Source organism: Dromiciops gliroides, chromosome 6 (genome assembly GCF_019393635.1).
Source record: "Dromiciops gliroides isolate mDroGli1 chromosome 6, mDroGli1.pri, whole genome shotgun sequence".
NCBI lineage: Eukaryota > Metazoa > Chordata > Mammalia > Microbiotheria > Microbiotheriidae > Dromiciops > Dromiciops gliroides.
In genome coordinates, this window is record NC_057866.1 from 14,492,468 (window position 1) to 14,511,389 (window position 18,922).

Below are 18,922 nucleotides of genomic sequence, written 5' to 3' on the forward strand. Positions count from 1 at the left end.
TATTTCCTTAACACCTTCCCCAGTCAAGCCAATGATTTTCTCAAAGTTACTTTTTATTCTGTCTTTCGTTGTGTGGTTCCCTTTCCCTAACAGAGTAGATTGGAGGCTCTCCGAGGGCACGGACTGGTTTTGACTGTGTATCCCTAGTGCCTACCATAGTGTCTGTGAGATTATACATTCATGCACACCTACACACATACATACATGCATGCTTGTTGCTTTGAATTTGTGTCCTCATACTCCTTAGAGTTGCGAAGGGAGAACTGGAGAACGGAAGGAGACAGAAATTTAGACAAAAGATGTATTTGCAAAAGTAATTGTTCAAAATCAGGGACTCATGCTGGGGATGCTGGGGAGCAGGGAGGATTGTAGAGTTGTTAAAAGCACTCAGGGGAAAGACAAACATTCCTCCCAATACAGAGGAGCCTGGTTTGGCTGGGTTTCATGTTCCTCTCTGTGTGTTACTTAGAGGTTCTCCTCTCTGAAGGACTCATTCCTTGAACACCTCAGGTGACTCCTTAAGCCTTTCATACTGATTTCTCTGCCGGCCCATTTCTGGTACTTGGAGATTTGAAAGCAGGAAAAACAAAACAAAACATTGGTTTATTAAAACCTACCAGAGTACCAGAACCTTCTTCCGTCTTCTTCTATCCAATTCCTCATTGGGGTCATCTTGTGTGTAAGACAACTATGCTTTCTCTATTGCCAGGGTTAACCCTTTATCATGGGAAGGGCCCAAGTCCACCCTCATCACTTTGATAGCACTTAGGCAATGCCAAGGTTTTCCATTTCATTGGAACCTGGGCCGAAGACAGAAAATGTGAACCAGTTCCTTTGTGGGGTGGGGGGAGGTCTTCATGTCCTTTAGCTTTGGTTTGGGATTTTTTCCCACCTAGTCACTAAAAGTGGGTATTGCAGTGAATGAATCAAACTGAAATGGTTAAAATCTGTTTTCTATGCTATGTGACTCGGTGTCTTTAGAGTACAAAGCTAGAGGAACTTGAGTGTATTCTATCCATCACCTTGGTCCAGAGGAAAGGGGGAAGGGAGAACTGTGGATACTCTCAGTGACCTAGAGTTGGAAAAACTATGTACTAGGGATTCTTTCCTTGACCTTGACCTGGAGAAAGCTGGAATTGGGAAGACTACTCCCTTTGAACTTGGGCTGGAGAAAGTAGGACTCAGAAGAATTCTCTTAGGGAACTTGGGCCAGAAGGTGATAGAACTTCATTACATTCTTTCAATGATCTTGGAACAAAGAAAGGAGGAATGTATACATTGTTTTGTTAAAACTGACCTGGGGAAAGGTGACTTAGAATGGATTCTCTGAGTGAACTTCTGCTGTCAGAAGGAGGAACTTTTGTAAATTCTCCAAGTGAATTTAATTTGTAGAGACTGACTTTCTCTGGGTTCTTCTAATTTGGGGGGAGGGGAGGAAAAGAGAAAGGGGAAAAGAGGCAAATGAGATGGGGAAGAAGGGAGGGAGGGGATGGAGGGCTACAGGGCCTCTTGTCGCTCTTAGCTTTAAAAAGTATAGTCCCCGATTAAGGAGACAGAGAGCTCCTTCTCATTTTGACCAGCAGGATTTGCCTGAATCTGGAACTGGAACTGTCTTTCCTCTTCACGACTTCCAGGTTCCTTGCCTTCAGAAGGTAAGAAAAACACAACCTATAAAACCAACCAGAAACAGGACCCATTAAACTCACCACAATCCCCTTCTTGTATCATCTTCCTTCCCATTGTCCCTCTAAGGAGCTTTCTGCATCTTTCTAGTCATTGCCAAGTGTCTTTTTGTTTGTTTTTGTTTTTGTTTGGTTTTTGTTTGGTTTTGGTGGGGCAATGAGGGTTAAGTGACTTACCCAGGGTCACACAGCTAGTAAGTGTCAAGTGTCTGAGGCCTATTTTGAACTCAGGTTCTCCTGAATCCAGGGCCAGTGCTTTATCCACTGCGCCACCTAGCTGTCCCCACTGCTAAGTATGTTTCCATCCTTCCTGCCTTCTCATCAGTTGCCTCAGCAGAAAGATGCCAGAGTGTAGTGTTAGAGGAGCTGTATTTATGGATTCTAGCCATTCACTCACTACTGGTGTGATGTTGCCAAGACCTGTCACCACCATGGCTTCCCCTACATTACCTGTGCCGTGAGATGGACAAGTGGGGACTGACGGCCTCAAATGAGGCCCTTTTCAGCTCTGAGTCTGTGACCCGATGGTCTTCCATTCTTTATATCTCTTTTCAGGGTGCTGTTACTAGCCACCTTTCTCATCTCTGCCATCTTAACTGCCTTTATTACTGGGCTAACCAGGAAGGTGACAGAGGCATTTATTAAGTGATCACTATGTGCCCAGAAGTGAGCTGGGTGCTGAGAAGAATAGAAATATGAGACTTAGATAGGAGCTTCAAGGGGCTTTGACTCTACTTGGTCCAGAGTCATCTATAAGAAAAAGATGGATGATATGTGGCCTGTCTACCCCAGGTTCAGATTAATGTAAGAGAAACCCAGAGTTGGAAGGATTATCCGAGGGCATCCAACCCAACTTGTACCTGATTCTCTTCTCCAACATAACCAATAGGCAGCTAGGTGCCACAATGGATACCAGTGCTGGGACTGGATTCAGGAAGACCTAAGTTCACATCTGGATTCAGACACTTACTAACTACCTGGGCAAGTCACTTGACTGCTGAGTGCCTCAGTTTCCTCAAGTATAAAATGGGGATAATAATAGCACCTACCCCACAGGGGCATTGAGGATCAATTGAGATAATTATAAAGCACTTACCACAGTGCCTGCCACATGGGAGGGACTAAATAAATGCTTCTCTCCCTCCCTTCCACAAGGTCTCTAAGAAGATGGAATTTAGACTGAATTGAATGCCAGGGCATTCATGATCAAATCCTGGCTCATGTGTGACATTAGGCACCTCTCTAGGCCATGGTAAGAGAAGGGCACGGGCACCTGACTAGGTGAACTCCAAGGTCTCTTCCAGGACTAATCGCTTCAGACTTCCTGTCCAGCACAGGATTACTCTAAAATGTGTCTTTTGGCACAAGGCCAAGCAGAGCCAACCCAACTTCTTAATATGACCCTTGTCAGTACCTGAAGACGTCCTTACTAAACTATGCTAGGCAGAAGGGAATACATTATTCTATAGAATAATAAGGAGGGAGGTGATCATTGTCCTATGAGTTGGAACACAAAGTTCTTTTTTTTTTTTTTTTTAGTGAGGCAATTGGGGTTAAGTAACTTGCCCAGGGTCACACAGCTGGTAAGTGTTAAGTGTCTGAGGCCAGATTTGAACTCAGGTCCTCCTGAATCCATGGCTGGTGCTCTATCCACTGCGCCATCTAGCTGCCCGAACACAAAATTTAAAAAAAATTGATGATAAAATTTTGTTTTTACATATATTTTGGAAAATAAGATTCTATTTAAAAAAAAGGAATGAGACTGGCTCTGCATGGCCCCCCAGGGTCAGAACTAAAAGCAATGTGGCAACGAGTAGAAGTTGCCAAGGAACAGATTTAGGAATGGCATCAGGAAAATCTCCTTAAGCCTCAGAGCTGTCCAGTTGTGGAGGGGTCTGCCTCGAGAGGTGATAGGCTGGGTGGGGCTCTCGACATTGGAGGTTTTCAGGCAGTGCCCACAGGATCACTTGTCAGGAAGGGCATGGAGATTCTTGTTCAGATGCAGAGTGGACTGGATGACCTCTGAGCACTTTCTACACTCAAATTCTGGGACCCTGTGTGTCCCACTGACTGCCCCACTGGGGAGTTTTCAGTGTGCTGCCGGAGGGATATATATGTGGACGAAAGAATGAACGGGAAGTGGAAAACACAAGGGAGGTTTTGGCCAATGGGGTTGCAGAAGTTGGAGTCCTATCTTCCTAAATGAAAATGCTCCCACCTCTTACCCCTTCAACTGGCCTATCCTAGTGCCAGGATTATATAACATTTCTGCTAAAGGCCACTAGATGGTGCCAGAGTGGATAGAATGGTATGGAGTCAGTATGGAATTATTTTATTTATTTATTTATCTATCTATCTATCTATCTATCTATCTATCTATCTATCTATCTATCTAGATATTTATTTATTTATTTATTTATTTATTTATTTTGGCGGGGCAATGAGGGTTAAGTGACTTGCCCAGGGTCACACAGCTAGTAAGTGTCAAGTGTCTGAGGCCAGATTTGAACTCAGGTACTCCTGAATCCAGGGCCGGTGCTTTACCACTGCGCCATCTAGCTGCCCGTCAGTATGGAATTCAAATCCAGCCCTAGACACTTATCTGTGTGACCTTGGTCAAGTCATTTATAACCTCTCTCTGCCATCGTTTCCTCAACTCTAGATGAGGACAGCAATGGCACCTACTTCCCAGGGTTATTTTGAGGATTGAACGAGATAATATCTGTCAAGTACTTAGCACAGTGCCTGGCACATAGTAAGTGCCAGATAAATATCAGCTATTTATCGTGATTATTTCTAGGAATTCCTAAAAGTAGTCACCACCCGTGATAGTCGCAAGAAGACAACTCGGAGCTTCTCCTTCTCCCACCTCTTTGGCATTTCTCCATATCACGTTGGTTTTAAAGGCTAAGACTGTTACAGTGATGCACAATTCAGCAATAGTGAGGACAAGAGTCAGAGCCAGCACTCCCTACAACACAAGACAAACAACAAGGCACAGTGAGCAGTTGGGAAGAATGAGGGCTTCCTTGGGCTTACCAGATAAAGCCATGTCCAAAGAAAAGCAGAGGCCAATTAGGGAACACGTATGGCGACACTGTAATGTCTGGGCCACTTAGAGTTTGCTTTCCGTATCTCCTAGAAGACGCTCCCCACACTTTAGATGTTCGGATCTTATTTCCCAAATAGGCTAGAGATGCCTCGGTGCCTTTGGCTCCTGGGCTTAGTGGGGTGCTTCTTTGCCTCCAGGGGGTACCATAGCTCGGGTGTTTTCTGTGCACCTCCCACCCTCTGCCATGCTTGGCTTTTAGAATACCCTGCGATTTCTGGTGCTGGACACTCCCTGCCAGCCTAGCTTTGGAAAAGGGATGAAATGGATGGTAGCAGCCCCCTGTTCTGATGCAGAAGTCTATAGGTCACAGTGGGGTTTCCTGAAAGTAGAGGATGGAACCAAGGAGAAGTAGCTTCTGGTGTATCTGGGGAGGAATCCATAGTCCAAAGCCACCTGAACTTGGAGCATCTGTGAGATTTCTTCTCATGCAGTAGAAAGAGAACATGGATGACCTTATTCAAGCAAGCCCTTGAAGCTCGATGGCCCTCAATTTCCTCATTGTAAAAGGGAGGGAAGGGTGGCTGAGAGCGCCTCGGAGGACTTTCTAGTTTTGTAACTCATTCTGTCATCTGTCATCCCAGATAGATTCACTGGAGTGTGTCTATACTTTGCAATGGTAAAGATAAGACTCTCCCACCACCAAGTCTACACTGTCCTAGGATTTTTTCTTGACACATACCAGAATGAAGACAGGTGGTTCCTGAATGCATTGGCCCTGGGGCTGAATCTCACCACTTACACTCTCTTACTCTGGCATATGGGGACCTCTCTGAACCTCAGTTTCCTCATCTGTGAAAGGGGGAATAATAATAATTCCTACCTCACAGGGCTGTTGTACATAGCAATTATTTAGAAAACCTAGAAGCCCTAATACTATTAACCAAATATTTCAAAGAGCAACCAGATCAGACTTTGGGGCTATGTTTAGTCTTGTATTCCACCTCAGACTGAGGCACCAAAGCATTTATGGAAAAAGGTTCTTCTAGCCTTGCTGATGTTATACAAAAAGGTTGTAGACCATGATCTAAACTCCCTTTCTTGCTTTTACCGACTCACTGGCTCTGGCAGCCATTACTTTATCATAGCAGCTTCTAATCTATTTTTTTCCTACCTGGAATGTCATAAAGCAAAGTGTTTTTCAAGCTTGCTATTTCCTTTGTGAAGCAGCACTTCTCTTTTCAAATGCGAGCTGACTTATCTTAGGACTTAATGGCTCCCTCCAAATCCTGACATTTCAGTGTTTTGACCTCATCTGGACCATTCAGGAATTCATAGATTTTTGATCCTAGATTCCAACTTTATGAATGTTCCCTTTTCAGTCGTTGCTCTCTCAAGCACACATTGTTATCTATTACTACCGCTATGCCTCAGCCTTTGTCAGTCATTGAGCCAGGCTCTCTGCCAGGGAGATATGAAGACAACAATGATACGGGGCTTCCCATAAAGGAGCTTGCCTTTATCAGAGAAGACACCACATATGTATATTAGCACATCCTCCATCTATACAAAATAGATACAAGTTCATTGGTGGGGGAGGCTATTGGCTTTCATCCATTGGTTGTGATTCTGCCTCGTGCAGTGAGTCCAAGGATTGTTCCTGATGGAGAAACCTTTTAAATACAGGAAGACAGCTAGAATGTGTGGCCTCCATCTTCTCTGTGGTCCAGCTCTGCTGGCTTGGTGTTCGTCATATGATTCTTTCTCCCACCACCATGTTTTTGCCCTGGCTGTGCCCCATGCCTGTGAGTGCAGGAGAGTAGAAAGTCTAGGCTTGGTGTCAGAAGACGGGGTGGGGGAGTGGGGGTGGTGGGGGTGGGGACTTACCCTTTGTGACCTTGGGTGAGTTACTCCTAACCTTTCCATGGCATTGGCTGCTTGAGGGGCCCTTTCTGACTCTAAGTCTTAGATTCCCTAGCCAATGGTAACATTTTAATTTTCTTTTAGTGACCAAGTCTGTCAGAGATATTTTGGTTAAGATTCCATTGACAAGTGGTTTTAGATGTCAGAAATTCACTTCTTCCTCATTTTCTGTCGTGGAATCCCAGGGCTACCCTCCATAAGGCTTTCCTGATCACCCCCCCCAAAAAAAAACCCCAACCATACACACACATAGTTATTAGCGCGCTCTCTCTAATTTCTTTGTATTAAGTTCCTTGTCTGCTTGTCCTTCTACTCCAGGGGAATGAAAAGCTCTTTCGGGCAGGAATTGTGTCACTTTTTCATTTGTATCCCCACTCTAGACAATAGAAGGGATTAAGGATGGGGACTTGGTCTATTTCTCCCAGTGCAGGTCAGCACCATCTCTGCAATGTAGTCTTTTTTTTTTAGTGAGGCAGTTGGGGTTAAGTGACTTGCCCAGGGTCACACAGCTAGTAAGTGTTAAGTGTCTGAGGCCAGATTTGAACTCGGGTACTCCTGACTCCAGGGCCAGTGCTCCATCCACTGCACCACCTAGCTGCCCCTACAATGTAGAGTCTTGACAGTTATATGGAGCACCAAGTGAGGTGACCTGTCCAGGGTCACGTGACCAAGTGTGTGTCAGAGGCAAGATTTGAACCCAGACCTTCCTTCCTTCAGGGTCAGCTCTCTACCACACCACACTCCACCTGGTAGTCATCCAATGACTGTTTGTTGAAATGAATTGAAATCAGAACTTCTGGGGGCTTGAGTGAATGAGGCCATGTAATTGGTCTAGCACTGTGGTTTATTATATAGAACAGAACCACTTACTAGAAAGAGTGTCCTCCCAATAGCGCATATGCCAGACTTCATAGGAATCCGGCAATGGAAATAATTGTCTTCATGGAAGCTGTAAAGAATGATAGCAATCCCTGCTGCAGCCACTAGGGTGCTCACCACGCCCAAGTATAGACTGAAGCGCATCTGTAAGAGAAGTAGAACACTCAGGGGTGAGGCACTTCACCCCCAACTCTCCCCCCCCCCGCCCCCAACCCCGGCAGGAAGATAGCTTCCACCTGGACAAGGTGGCTGGATCCTGATTTAGTAGAGATAGGAACAAGCCCATAGACTAAGTGGGGCTGAGAGGCTATGGAGGTGAGGGAATGGAGAGGGGGTGGGGGCAACACAGACTGAGAAATGCTTGACTCCCCCATTGATTCTGGCATGGAAGGGTATGGACGCCCCTTTGGGAATGTTCAGTGTGAGCATTTACACCCCAGGAATAAGCAAACGATACAAATCAGGGTTGTTGTTTTATTGATTTCTAGAGTATAGACTTAAGAAAGCAATGGATAAAATGTGAATAATGAAAGTGTTAAGTTGTTTTTTCAGTTATGTCCCACTTTCCCTGAACCCGTGTGGGGTTTTCTTGGCAGAAATAATTAAGTGGTTTGTCATTTGCTTCTCCAGCTCATTTTACATATGAGGAAATTGAGGCAAACTGGGTGAAGTGACTTGCCCAGGGTCATATAGCTAGTAAGTGATTGAGGTCAGATTTGAACTCACAAAGAAGAATCTTCCTGACTTCAGGAAGTCACTTAAAAATGTGTCCTGAGTCCATTTTTTCCCACCCAAAGAGCTGGTTGTTAAACATTTACTGGCATATCATTGTTTAAAATGGTTCTGACATAAAACTATTTGCCTTCAACTAAAGATCCCAAAGAAAAGATTGGTTGAAGGGTCCTAGATTTAGCCTGGAGAATGGAGAGGGGGGAAGTTGGGTGGGGGGTAGGCCATGATGGTTTCTTTTGCGTTTTTGCAGGGCACCACATGGAGTCTGAGAATCCCAGAATTGGAAGGGCGTCGGAAGCCACCTGGTCCCCACCTGAACAAATGTTTCTCTACAACATCCTAGAAGGGCGATCGTCCCACCTTGGCTTGAAGATTTACCCTGAGGAGGAATGGACCTTTTGCCAAGTCAGTCTCTACTTATGGATGGCCCCAGTGATTAGGAAGGCCTAACTCTGCCCCCTATGCCTCTGCAAGTATCATCTCTTTCCACTTGATGGTCTTCTAGATACCTAGAGACAAGTCTGGTGTCTCGTGGCATCTTCTCTTCTCCAGTCTAAACAGCCCCCGTTCCTTTTATCAGGCCTCATATGAGGCCATCTCCAGTACTTTTCCATCCGTTTTAAGTCAGCACATCTGTCTTTGAACCCAAACTCAGCTTCTGACCCTGGGGGTGACCTTTGCTAAACCCTTTACTCTCTCCTAGCCTCATTTTCCTCAAGTGTGAACTGAGGGAGTTAGGCTGGATGATCTTTGAATTTCCTTGGGCTTTTTTCATAATATAGAAGCCAGACCAAAGACCCCAAAGAAATGAGGTCCAGGAGGAAGAGATGGCACAAAAGAAGCAAAGCACTGGAGGAGGAGGAGGAAGAAGGAGGAAGGAGGGGGAACTGGGCTCAAGGAGAAGGTAGTTGTAAGTACCACGTAGCCAAAACAACCAAATCCCTAATGAGTGGGAGATGTTAATGAGATAAATCATTTGGGAGTGGCTCTTAAAGGTGGTAAGGGGAGCTAAAGAGAGGAAAGTTCAATAGGCAGTTCTATAGGGGAACACCAGCAGGCAGACTAAGGGTCTCATTTTTAGGCACTATGAATAGCCACATCCACACTGGGTGCCATGTCTATAAGTCTTCCCTGGCTGAATGATTGGGTTCTGCACTCCAGAATCCTTGGAGAGGTGAAGGGCCCAGGTGACATCGCTTCCAATTCTGGGATGCTTAGACCAAGTGTGTTGCCCTACAATTCCTTTCCCTCTTCTAGGTTATCAGAGACAGTGATGTGTTCCTAAAGCAAAGTAAAGCAAGACAAACAATCCAGGAGGGCTTTAGGGTGAGGAAACAAGCACACTGAAAAGGTTCCCACCAATTCAATCCCAAAATATAAAAAGAAGGTGGTGGGTGGAGAAGTGCCAAAGGCATGAGGAAGGACACCTAGAGGTGAAACCAAAAGAAACCCTAGGAACCTCTTCCCAAAGAGGAGAGAACAATGCGCTCCCAAGAAGCAGCAGCCACCTGTCCTTCTAGGGATGAGAAATGAGCACCCCAGGTACTATCAGGTAATAGGCAATCCCAGAAAGGGGCAGAGGACAAAGACATGAGCAGTAGCATTGGGGACTCCTGTTTGGGGGACACCGATGGAGTTCACCACCAGAGAGTTCTGTTGTCTTCCCTATTCATGTATCCAAGGCATGGCAGAGATTCACCTAAGAATTGTGAAAATCGACAACTCCTGCCTGCTTTTGATTTGTTTGGGCATGAATGATGTTGGGAGAAATGATTACCAAAGATTAGGAAGTCTTGAGCAAGAAGGAGGAGACCTCTGTGGGCACAGGTTTTGTTTTCATCACTATTAACCATTCAAAGCAAGGAAGGAGTTCAGAAGAGAAAAGAGATTAGGGAGATGTAAATATATGGTTAAAAAAGATCAGAGAATCAGATTCAGATCCCTGTACTCCCCCTTAAAATAGAGGAGGGACAGAGTCCTGGCTGAAGAGAGAGTATACCTAATATGGGATATCACCAATTTATTTGCCTCCATACTTATAGATCTAATCAAAAGTTCCTTTAACAAAAAAGAAAGGAGAAAGGGGAAATGGCTCGTGTATACCCACCAGGGTCCAACAGTAAGTGTCTGAGGCTAGATTTAAACTCATGAAGCTGAGTCTTCCTGTCTCCAGAGCCACCACTTTGCAACATAGGTCACAGTGCAGCTAATACACCCAGGAGATCATTAGAGACAAATTTCAAGAAAAGAAACAGGAATTAGAGCTTTGTTTTTATCATTGATGTTTATCCTCAAATGCATATAATGTAGGTAATAAACTTGAAGAGCCAAAGATAGAGAGGTCAGGAGGTAAATTTGACCGAATAGTATTTCTGAGTCTTGATTAGACTTGTTACTGGAATATGGCTTTAGAATTAATACCTTATTTAAGAGAGATGGGATGATGGTGGTTGGCCTTCCTTCCGGAGGAAGACCAAAATGACATCACTGTGTCGGAGTCAACGTACAATGCGTCTGACTGTGACTGATCAGACCAGTCTGGGCTTGGGATTCTCTATTACAGGTCAGGCACAAATAGTCCGTGTGAACATTTGGCTTGGATTCTTTAAATGTGTGCATCTCACATTTCTTTTGAGCTACTTCAATTCTGCTTTGCTTATAGAGCACAGCCCCTTCTCTGATGCGGGCACACCATACTAGGCACAGCCTGTGGTCGGTGCAGCAGTGGGAGGGTGAGGAGCCAAGATCTAGGAAGGCCCTGAATAGTGACAAGCAATACGAAAGAAAAACAAGACCCAAAGATCATAAAGAAAAGCTGAACTAAAAACAACAGCAGAAGCAACAACAAACCCTAGTTCCTAAGCACTAACCAATATAGGTCATAAAACCAGAAGGATGAATGAGCACAATCTCAAAAATAAACCAGGGGCAGCTGGGTGGCGCAGTGGGTAGCGCACCGGCCCTGGAGTCAGGAGGGCTTGAGTTCAAATCCGGCCTCAGACACTTAACACTTACTAGCTGTGTGACCCTGGGCAAGTCACTTAACCCCAATGGCCTCACTAAAAAAAAATAAATAAATAAACCAAATCCTTTTGAATCAGCCATGTGACTGAGAACTACTACCAGATCAAAGAGGGACTCCCCAGAGATCATGGAACAACAGCAAGGAATTCCAGAATGGTTTTCAAGAGAAATAAAACCACCCTTAAAGAAGAATCTAGGAAAGTCTCTATGTCACAAATCCGAGCTCTCAATGCAAAATTAAAAGGCTTGGCACTAAGGCTGGCAAAAATGTAGAAGGAAATAAGGCTGGTAACAAAATGAAAGACAATGGAGAGTCATTTTGTTTTGTTTTGTTCTTTAAATCTGTATTGAAGGAAAGTGTTGGACCAAATAATGAATGATAATATGCTCAGAGTGAGCAGAAGCTCAGGTTAGGTGGGACAATGATAACTAAAAGGTAGGCTTGCTCCATTATTATTTTGATTCCTTTTTCATTGCCAAAGAAAATACCCTTTGGATTTGAAAAGACAAGGACTAATATGGCTAATAAGCTATTGATGCTGATGATAAGTAATGAGATTGAAAGGGAGTACCTAATTTTCCGTAATTCCAAGTTACCAGGATCTGATGAATTCCTTTCTACAGAACTAAAAGAGTGGACAGATGTTGTTCAGTGACTCAGAGATTTTTGAAAGATTGTGGAGAAGGGGACATTAAAGGTTGGAAGAAGGGGGAATTATTGCCTCAATTTTTAAAAAAAGGGGGGGAGTAAAGAATAAAGTCTTCAAACTGGAAGCCAGTGAACTTGACTTTAATTCCTGATAGTATTCTAGAACATTCTATCAAAATGATAGCAACATTCTAGAAAAGGTAGTTGTGATCACTGAAAGTCAGCCTAACATCATTAAGATGATGTCAGGACAATCTTATTCTCTCCCCCACCCTCCCCTCCCCTCCTTTTTATTTATTTAGTTTTTAAGCACGGCTACTAAATTAGTAGAACAAAGAAATGTAGACATGCTTTAACTAGACTTTGGCAAAGCATCTGAGAAGGACTCTGCTACTGCCCTTGTTAAAAAGGTGGACGGGGTGGTCTGGGTGATGATGTCACTAGCAGGATTCAGAACTGGTGGCTTGGCCAAAGCTCCAGTCATCATTATTCGTTTGATGTCAGCTTGGAAGTTGATGTCCATTGGAGAGTCCCAGAGATTTAGGCTTTGCCTTACATTGTTTTACATGTTTGTCAATGACTTGGATGAAAACAAGGGTACGAATTTTGGGAATGACACAAAGCTGGGATGGACAGCTAACGCATCAGATCGCAGCGTCAGAATTAAACATTGGCCTGAATAGACTATGATGATATGTAGGGATGGGGTCTTGGACGTGTGATTCCACTGACAGAGGGAATTTCCACACTTGGTGATCCTTCTACCGATGCAGGTTGGCAACTTCTCTGCAACTTATTGTCATAGGGATTACTGAGAAGGTGAGTGATTTGCCTAAGGTCACACATCCAATATGCATCAAAAGTGGGGCTTGAACCCAGTAATTGAGGCCAGCTTTCTGTCCACTCCCACATGCTTGTCTTTTCAAGGTCCAACACAAAGAGTTACCCAGAGGTCCGAATAATTAACATGATAATTACAAGATGGGATGAATGAGAAACATATGATCTGAAGCAGCTCAGGGGTGGGGGTGGGGTCTTAGTGGGCATACAATCCCAATATGAATCAACACTGTCACATGGCCTGCTACATTGATGGGCAGTGTTGGCTCCCCTCTCTATGGACTGTTCAGGGAGGGGAGACCATTTAAGGAAGGCCCCTGGGAGCATAGTCACAATAGTAAAGATCTGCCTTTCATACCACATAATAATTATTTGAAGGAAGTATGAGTTGTAAGCCTACAGAGGCTTACCAAAGGTGTGTTCAAGTCTGTGCCTGGCTGCTGGATCATGTGAGAGTAGGCTTGTGAGAGTGTCCCCAGTTCCAGGGGACGGAACTAAAAACAGAGGGAAATGAGGGGTTGGGGTCCAGGGGAAAAGAGGTAGATTTAGTTTTGATGTCAGGGAAAACATCCTAATAATTAGAAATATACTAATTCCTTCTCACTGGAGATCTGCAAACAGAGACTGAATAACCATTTCTCACCTCAGAGAGAATTTCTTTTCAGCTCTAATACTGAGTGGGCTAGATAGTAGCACAGCCAGGTGACTCAGTGAATAGAGCACTGGACCTGGAATCAGGAAGACCTGAGTTCAAATGCAGCTGCAGACACTTATTGGCCATGTGACCCTGGGCAAGTCACTGAACCTCTTTTTAAGGCTCACCACAGCAGTTATTTGGAGATCAATATTTTAGTTTATTTGAAAAGGAACCCCAAACATGTAGAAACTCTATAATGATGTCGGGAATTGGTGCATTAACAAAGAGGAAGTGTGATTTCCATTTGGATAGGCCATGGGAAATCTCTATGGGCCTGATGATTTCTGAAAACTTTGGAGCTATGAAACCACATGGAAACTTTGAAAGGTCAAGAGAATGTTCTTACCCAGCGAGGATGTTTTACTTCATTAAGAATTGTGAAGTATCCTGTAATAATATACTGTTGAGAGAATACATCTGTTAGTGTACCCTCAAGGTGGCCCATGTATATCTTCATGTGCTTAAGAAAGACTTGCACTGACATCCCCTCCCCAACCAGTCACTCTGGCTTCAGGACAGAGTCACGTATCCCCATAGAGAGGATAAATACTGTTAGAGCAGGTGGGCTCTGGGTCAGCTGTATGCCCAACATCCGCAAGAGCTTCTTCTGAAATCCTAGGTCTAGATCTACACGGACCCCCAAGGCCATCTAAGCTTACAGGATTGCAGCTGGAGTGTTGGGGGCGCGGCTTCTGACTGGGGTGGTTTATCTGTGGAGATGTCCGACCTCCAGCCTGACCCCAGAGCTGGCTGTCTGACCAGGGACAGCCACATCCTTCCTCCCTTTCCCTCCCACCGTCTTCAGTAGCTAAGCCTTCTAAGGCCAGGCTCCTCCACTCTCCTTCAAGAGAGTGTCATTTGTCCAGTGGAAATGAGAACAAACAGGGACCCCCCGGGAGAATGGTAGCCTCTTTCACAGAAGTCCACAACTTGCCATACCCCTCACCCTGGGAGAAGAGGAGCTGGGCCCACCCTCTCTGCCAAGCAAGCGTCTGCCTGGAACCACAGAAAGTTTCTGTCACCATTAGTGGTTTCAGAGAGATGGGTGAATGCCAAGAGTGTGAGGTGGCACCACCCAGTGGGGGCGTGGCAGTGGGATGGCTAGGCCCTGATTCTATGTCTCTCTGGCCTGTGGATGCTGTGGGGATGCCCCTTTTCCTCTTTAGGTCATCTGCAAGCCCAGCCTCTCACCCTTATTCTACCATCAGGCTCATAGAAACGTCCAGGAGTTTTGAGCGTCCTCCACTTTGTCTCTGCCGTTTGCTATACTCACGCATGCTCCTGCCCAGAATGGGTACCCTGTGACAAAGATAACAGGATGGTTCTTTTGGAGGTGCAGTCTGCTGACACTGTGCCATAAAATGTAGCCCATGGCGGTGATAATGAGGCCCAATAAAATCTGGAAGACCTGCATAGAGAGAAGTGGGTCAAGGCGAGGAGTTGGCTCTAGGAGGGGGCTGCTTCAGAGAGAAATCCGGCCCCATCTTCCTTTGGGAGCCCAGGAAGGGCCTCTCCCAGCCGGGCCAGGGACGAATGTGGAATGCTCTGGGCGGCCCCCCAGGATTGTTTCTTCTTCTCCGTGAGGACATTAGATTGTAGGCTCCTTGAAGGCAGGGACTGACCTTGGCCTCTTTTTGTATGCTCAGTACTTAGCACAGTGCCTGGCAGGTAGCAGGGGCTTAATTTACATTTATTGACTGATAGGTTTTCACTTGGCTGGAGATGAGAGTTGTCTGTCCTTCATTCTAGGATACTTGCAGTGAATTGGATTTAAGAGTGTGTGTGTGGGTGGGGGAGCTGGGCAAGGTCCCTAACCTCACTCTCTCCTCCAGAGCCATCTGGGTCCAGTGGCAGATAGACATCAAGAGGACCAGAGATGGCCCCGGATGTTTGAGGCAGTTGGGGTTAAATGACTTGCCCAGGGTCCCACAGCGAGTGTCTGAGGTGAGATTGGAACTCAGGTCCTGCCAACTTAAGGGCCAGTGCTCTCTCCACTGGGCCACCTGGCTGTCCCATGGATTGGGGAAGATTTGGGTGAATGTCTGCATTGGCCCTAGCTGTGACTCAGTGCTGTCCCCACAAAGAATCTTTTTGAGGTCAGTGGGCATCCAGGTTATAATAGTTTAAGGGGAGGAGTAAAGTACAAGTAATACAATACAATTATTTCCATTCATTCAATGAGCATTAATAAGTAGATGCTGTGGGAAGAGCATTGCCAGGGGAGGGGCTACAAATGGGGCCCCCCAATAGGGGGGCGAGGGCTCCAGACTCCACCCCATGGGCCCACCATCCCCTGTCAAGTCCGTTAGAAGGTTCCAGACCAAGGATTTCAGGTAGAATAAGGTCTGAAGAGGAAGGCCATTCATGACAAAGGGAACAGGGGAGTCTTCATGTCCAGTCAATGATTCTCTCTGTTCTGTTTGAGCATGGATGTTTCTGATGAGTCACATCATGTGCATTATGTCTCAGTGAGGCTTTGGGGGGGGAGTCATTGCCCAAACCAGGCTTGTACCTTTTACTTAAACAAACATTTATTAAGCAGCTACTTTGGGCAAGGCAATATGGGTTACCCAAGGCTAGCTCTCGGCAGCCCATCCCAATGTTAGTATTTCTTGTTTTTCCCTAGGAGGCAACACTCTTGACTCTCTGGACTTTGTTCCCCAAGTCCCCTGCGCCCCTGCTTCCTCCTATGTGTTGTTTTCTCCCATTAGGAGAAAACTTAGCTTCTAGAGGGCAGGGCTGTCTTTTTAACAAATACTGGTTGGAGGAGGTAGGGAAGAGAAGAAAAGGAAAAAAGAAATGGACATAATACTTTTGTTCTATATAGGAAAGGAATAGCAAGTTGTGCAGAGGAGATCTTCAGTTTCACATGCAATCTTTTTTATTGTACCATGTTATGGAAATGCTGGTTTTATTCCATAAATTAAAAATAAAATAATTTTTTGAAAAAGCGATATAGTTATCAAACTATTTAAAATAAAAACAAATAGACAGCAACTGACACATAGTGACAGTCGCTTCGATTGTTAAACATTCAATTAAGTGTTTCTTTTCTTTTCTTTTCTTTTTTTCTCTTCAATGCATTTTGATAGTTATTCTCAAGAATGGCGATCATCCCGAGAAGCGTTTCCAAATCACAAGACTAGTTCTTGTCTATAAACTTTCTCCTGCTTTATCTCATTGAAAGTATGGCTCTAGAAAGAAGGTCAGCCTTGGAATCATCTGCGTGTAATTGGGACAGAGTGATTCAGGAACAGTTTTCAAACATGGTGTCCTATTTCTTGCTTCTCCAATATACTGACCAACAATGACAAGATTGTTGTTTAGTCATTTTTCAGTTGTCAGACTCTTGGTGACCTCATTTGGGTTGGGTTTGTTTTTTTTTTTTTGGCAAAGATATTGGAGTGGTTTGCTCTTTCCTTCTCCAGCTCATTTTGCAGACAAGGAAACTGAGGCAAACAGTTTAAGTGACTTGCCCAGGGTCCCACAGCTAGTCTGAGGCTGAATTTGAACTCATGAAATTTGAGCTCTTCTTGACTCCAGGCCAGGCACTCTATCCACTGCTGCAGTTACACAGAAAGAAATAAAATGAAATCTCCTGGTGTCTATGTTCCCAGCACCAAACACAGGTCTTGGCACATAGTAGATGCTTAATAAATGCCCATTAAAAGAATGGATGAGTGACATGGCCCAGGCAGAGAGGAATTTCTCCCCCCTCCCAGCTCTATTTTAGAGGTGATCTGACTTACCCCCATCATCTTTGGCTCCCCCTTCAGGAAGTTCAGTAGGGTGTTAGGAGGCTTGTAGGGAAATGCAGTAATGACTATCTGATCTGTTTGGAGAGGATCCTTGGGAAGTTCCTGGGTCTCCACTACCCTGGGCTTTGGTGGCATGGTAAGGAAATGGGTTTTTTTGACAGGAATATGCTAAGCAAACAGGCTGGCCTCCATCACAGCCAAGGTCATGCTCTGCTCTTCTGCCAAGGTCAGCTGGGTAGCTTCACTGTTCCCGGATTAGGTATTAGAATCCTAGAGTCACAGGGCCATGGAGTCATAGTTCTAGAACCCTAGGGTCATAGAATCGAGGAGCTGGTAGGAGCCCAGAGAGCTCTCAGCTGCTCCCCTGGTCAATCAGGCGAAGGACTCGACTGCCTGGGAGCCTTGTCTCTGGGGTGAGGGACTTCTCAACTCCCCTAAGAGTCTGTAGTCTCATGACTAAGAAGCAATTGAAGGATCTCTCTCCCATTTCCTTCAAGTCTGCTTCTCTCTCTCTCTCTCTCTCTGGTGGACATGGAGAATGTTAGTTTAATATCACACTGGTAAAACCCTCTATATACTGTATCTGGTACCTTCTTAAGTTTCTCTTCCAGGCAAAGAAACTTCATTTCTCTTAAATTTTCATTAGAAGGCTTGTTTTCCATCCTTCAATCACCTTGTCTCTTTCCCCTTTTTTCAAAAGTACATTTTTCTGAACAGAAAAAAATCTACCTCTCTCCCCTCTCTCCCCTACTGCCCAGTGCCAATGAAATAAAAACAAAACCCCTGTTACAAACAGGAAAGTCAGGCATATATATATATATATGTATATATGCCAGTGACTATTTCCACTTTTTCTTCTGAAAGACTGAGGAAGTTTTCTTTTAAGATTTCTTGAAATATGATTACTAGGCTCTTTTTTTAAGTCATGGTGTTCAGGTAGACCAATGATTCTTAAGTATTTTCTCCTTGATATATTTTTCAGGTCAGTTGTTTTCTCCATGAGATACTTTACATTTGTTTATTTTTTAAGCCCTTTGACTTTGTTTTAATAATTCTTTTTGTCTCAAGGAGTCATTGGTTTCTATTTGATCCATTCTAATTTTCAAGGAATTTGTTGCTTAGGCAAGTTTTGTGCCTCTTGTACCAAGCTATTTATTTTCTTTCTGCTTCTCATTTCTCTTCCAATTTTTTCCTCTAGTCCCCTGATTTATAAAACATTTCAAAACTCTTTTTTGAACTCTATTTCTTCATCTCTGGCAGGAATTCTAGTTGAGTCTGTGCCCAGGCTGTGTTTCTCTATAAGACTTTACTTGGAGATGGTTTGGGGTCATTATCCTCTGTTGTGTCTTGAGCACCAGTGACCATAATAGCCTTTTATGGTGGGATTTCGTTTTATTTGTTTGCTCATTCTTCCAGCCTCCTGACTTCCGATTATGTTAGAGGTAGGCCTTTACACTTCTGGAGAGATCTGGCTTAGTTCTATTGCTGCTTTCTTCAGGGGATTGAGTGTTGTGTTATTACAGACCCTTAGGGACAGCTCAAGCTGAGGACCTGCAAGCTTTCAGTTTTTCCAATTTCTGATCACTACCCCTCTGCTCTGAGCTCTGCAAGCTCTTTACCTGTGCTTGAGTCTGAACCACAGTAGATGCTGCTGGACTCAGTCCCTTTGAGCCAGCTGGAAACTATATT

General features: G+C 44.6%; 1 protein-coding gene across 1 annotated transcript; it reads right to left on the reverse strand.

Annotated features, from left to right (window-relative positions):
• Positions 1–1,524: 1,524 nt before the first annotated feature.
• On the reverse strand, positions 1,525–17,368 carry LOC122731807 (membrane-spanning 4-domains subfamily A member 14-like). The gene is made up of 6 exons (XM_043972079.1): positions 17,225–17,368; positions 14,749–14,883; positions 13,822–13,875; positions 7,525–7,677; positions 4,552–4,653; positions 1,525–1,668 (listed from the first exon to the last, which is right to left on the reverse strand). The coding sequence occupies exons 1-6, from the start codon at positions 17,366–17,368 to the stop codon at positions 1,525–1,527; spliced, it is 732 nt and encodes a 243-aa protein (XP_043828014.1).
• Between the last annotated feature and the right edge of the window lie 1,554 nt (positions 17,369–18,922).

Excerpts from the sequence above, each read along its gene's own strand:
- LOC122731807 (XM_043972079.1), bottom strand. The coding sequence starts at position 17,368 with ATGCCACCAAAGCCCAGGGTAGTGGAGACCCAGGAACTTCCCAAGGAT. Across the intron at positions 14,884-17,224 it reads GGGAGCCAAAGATGATGGGG|GTCTTCCAGATTTTATTGGG; the intron begins GTAAGTCAGATC and ends CTCTCTATGCAG. Across the intron at positions 4,654-7,524 it reads TTGGGAGGACACTCTTTCTA|GGAGTGCTGGCTCTGACTCT; the intron begins GTAAGTGGTTCT and ends CTTGTGTTGTAG.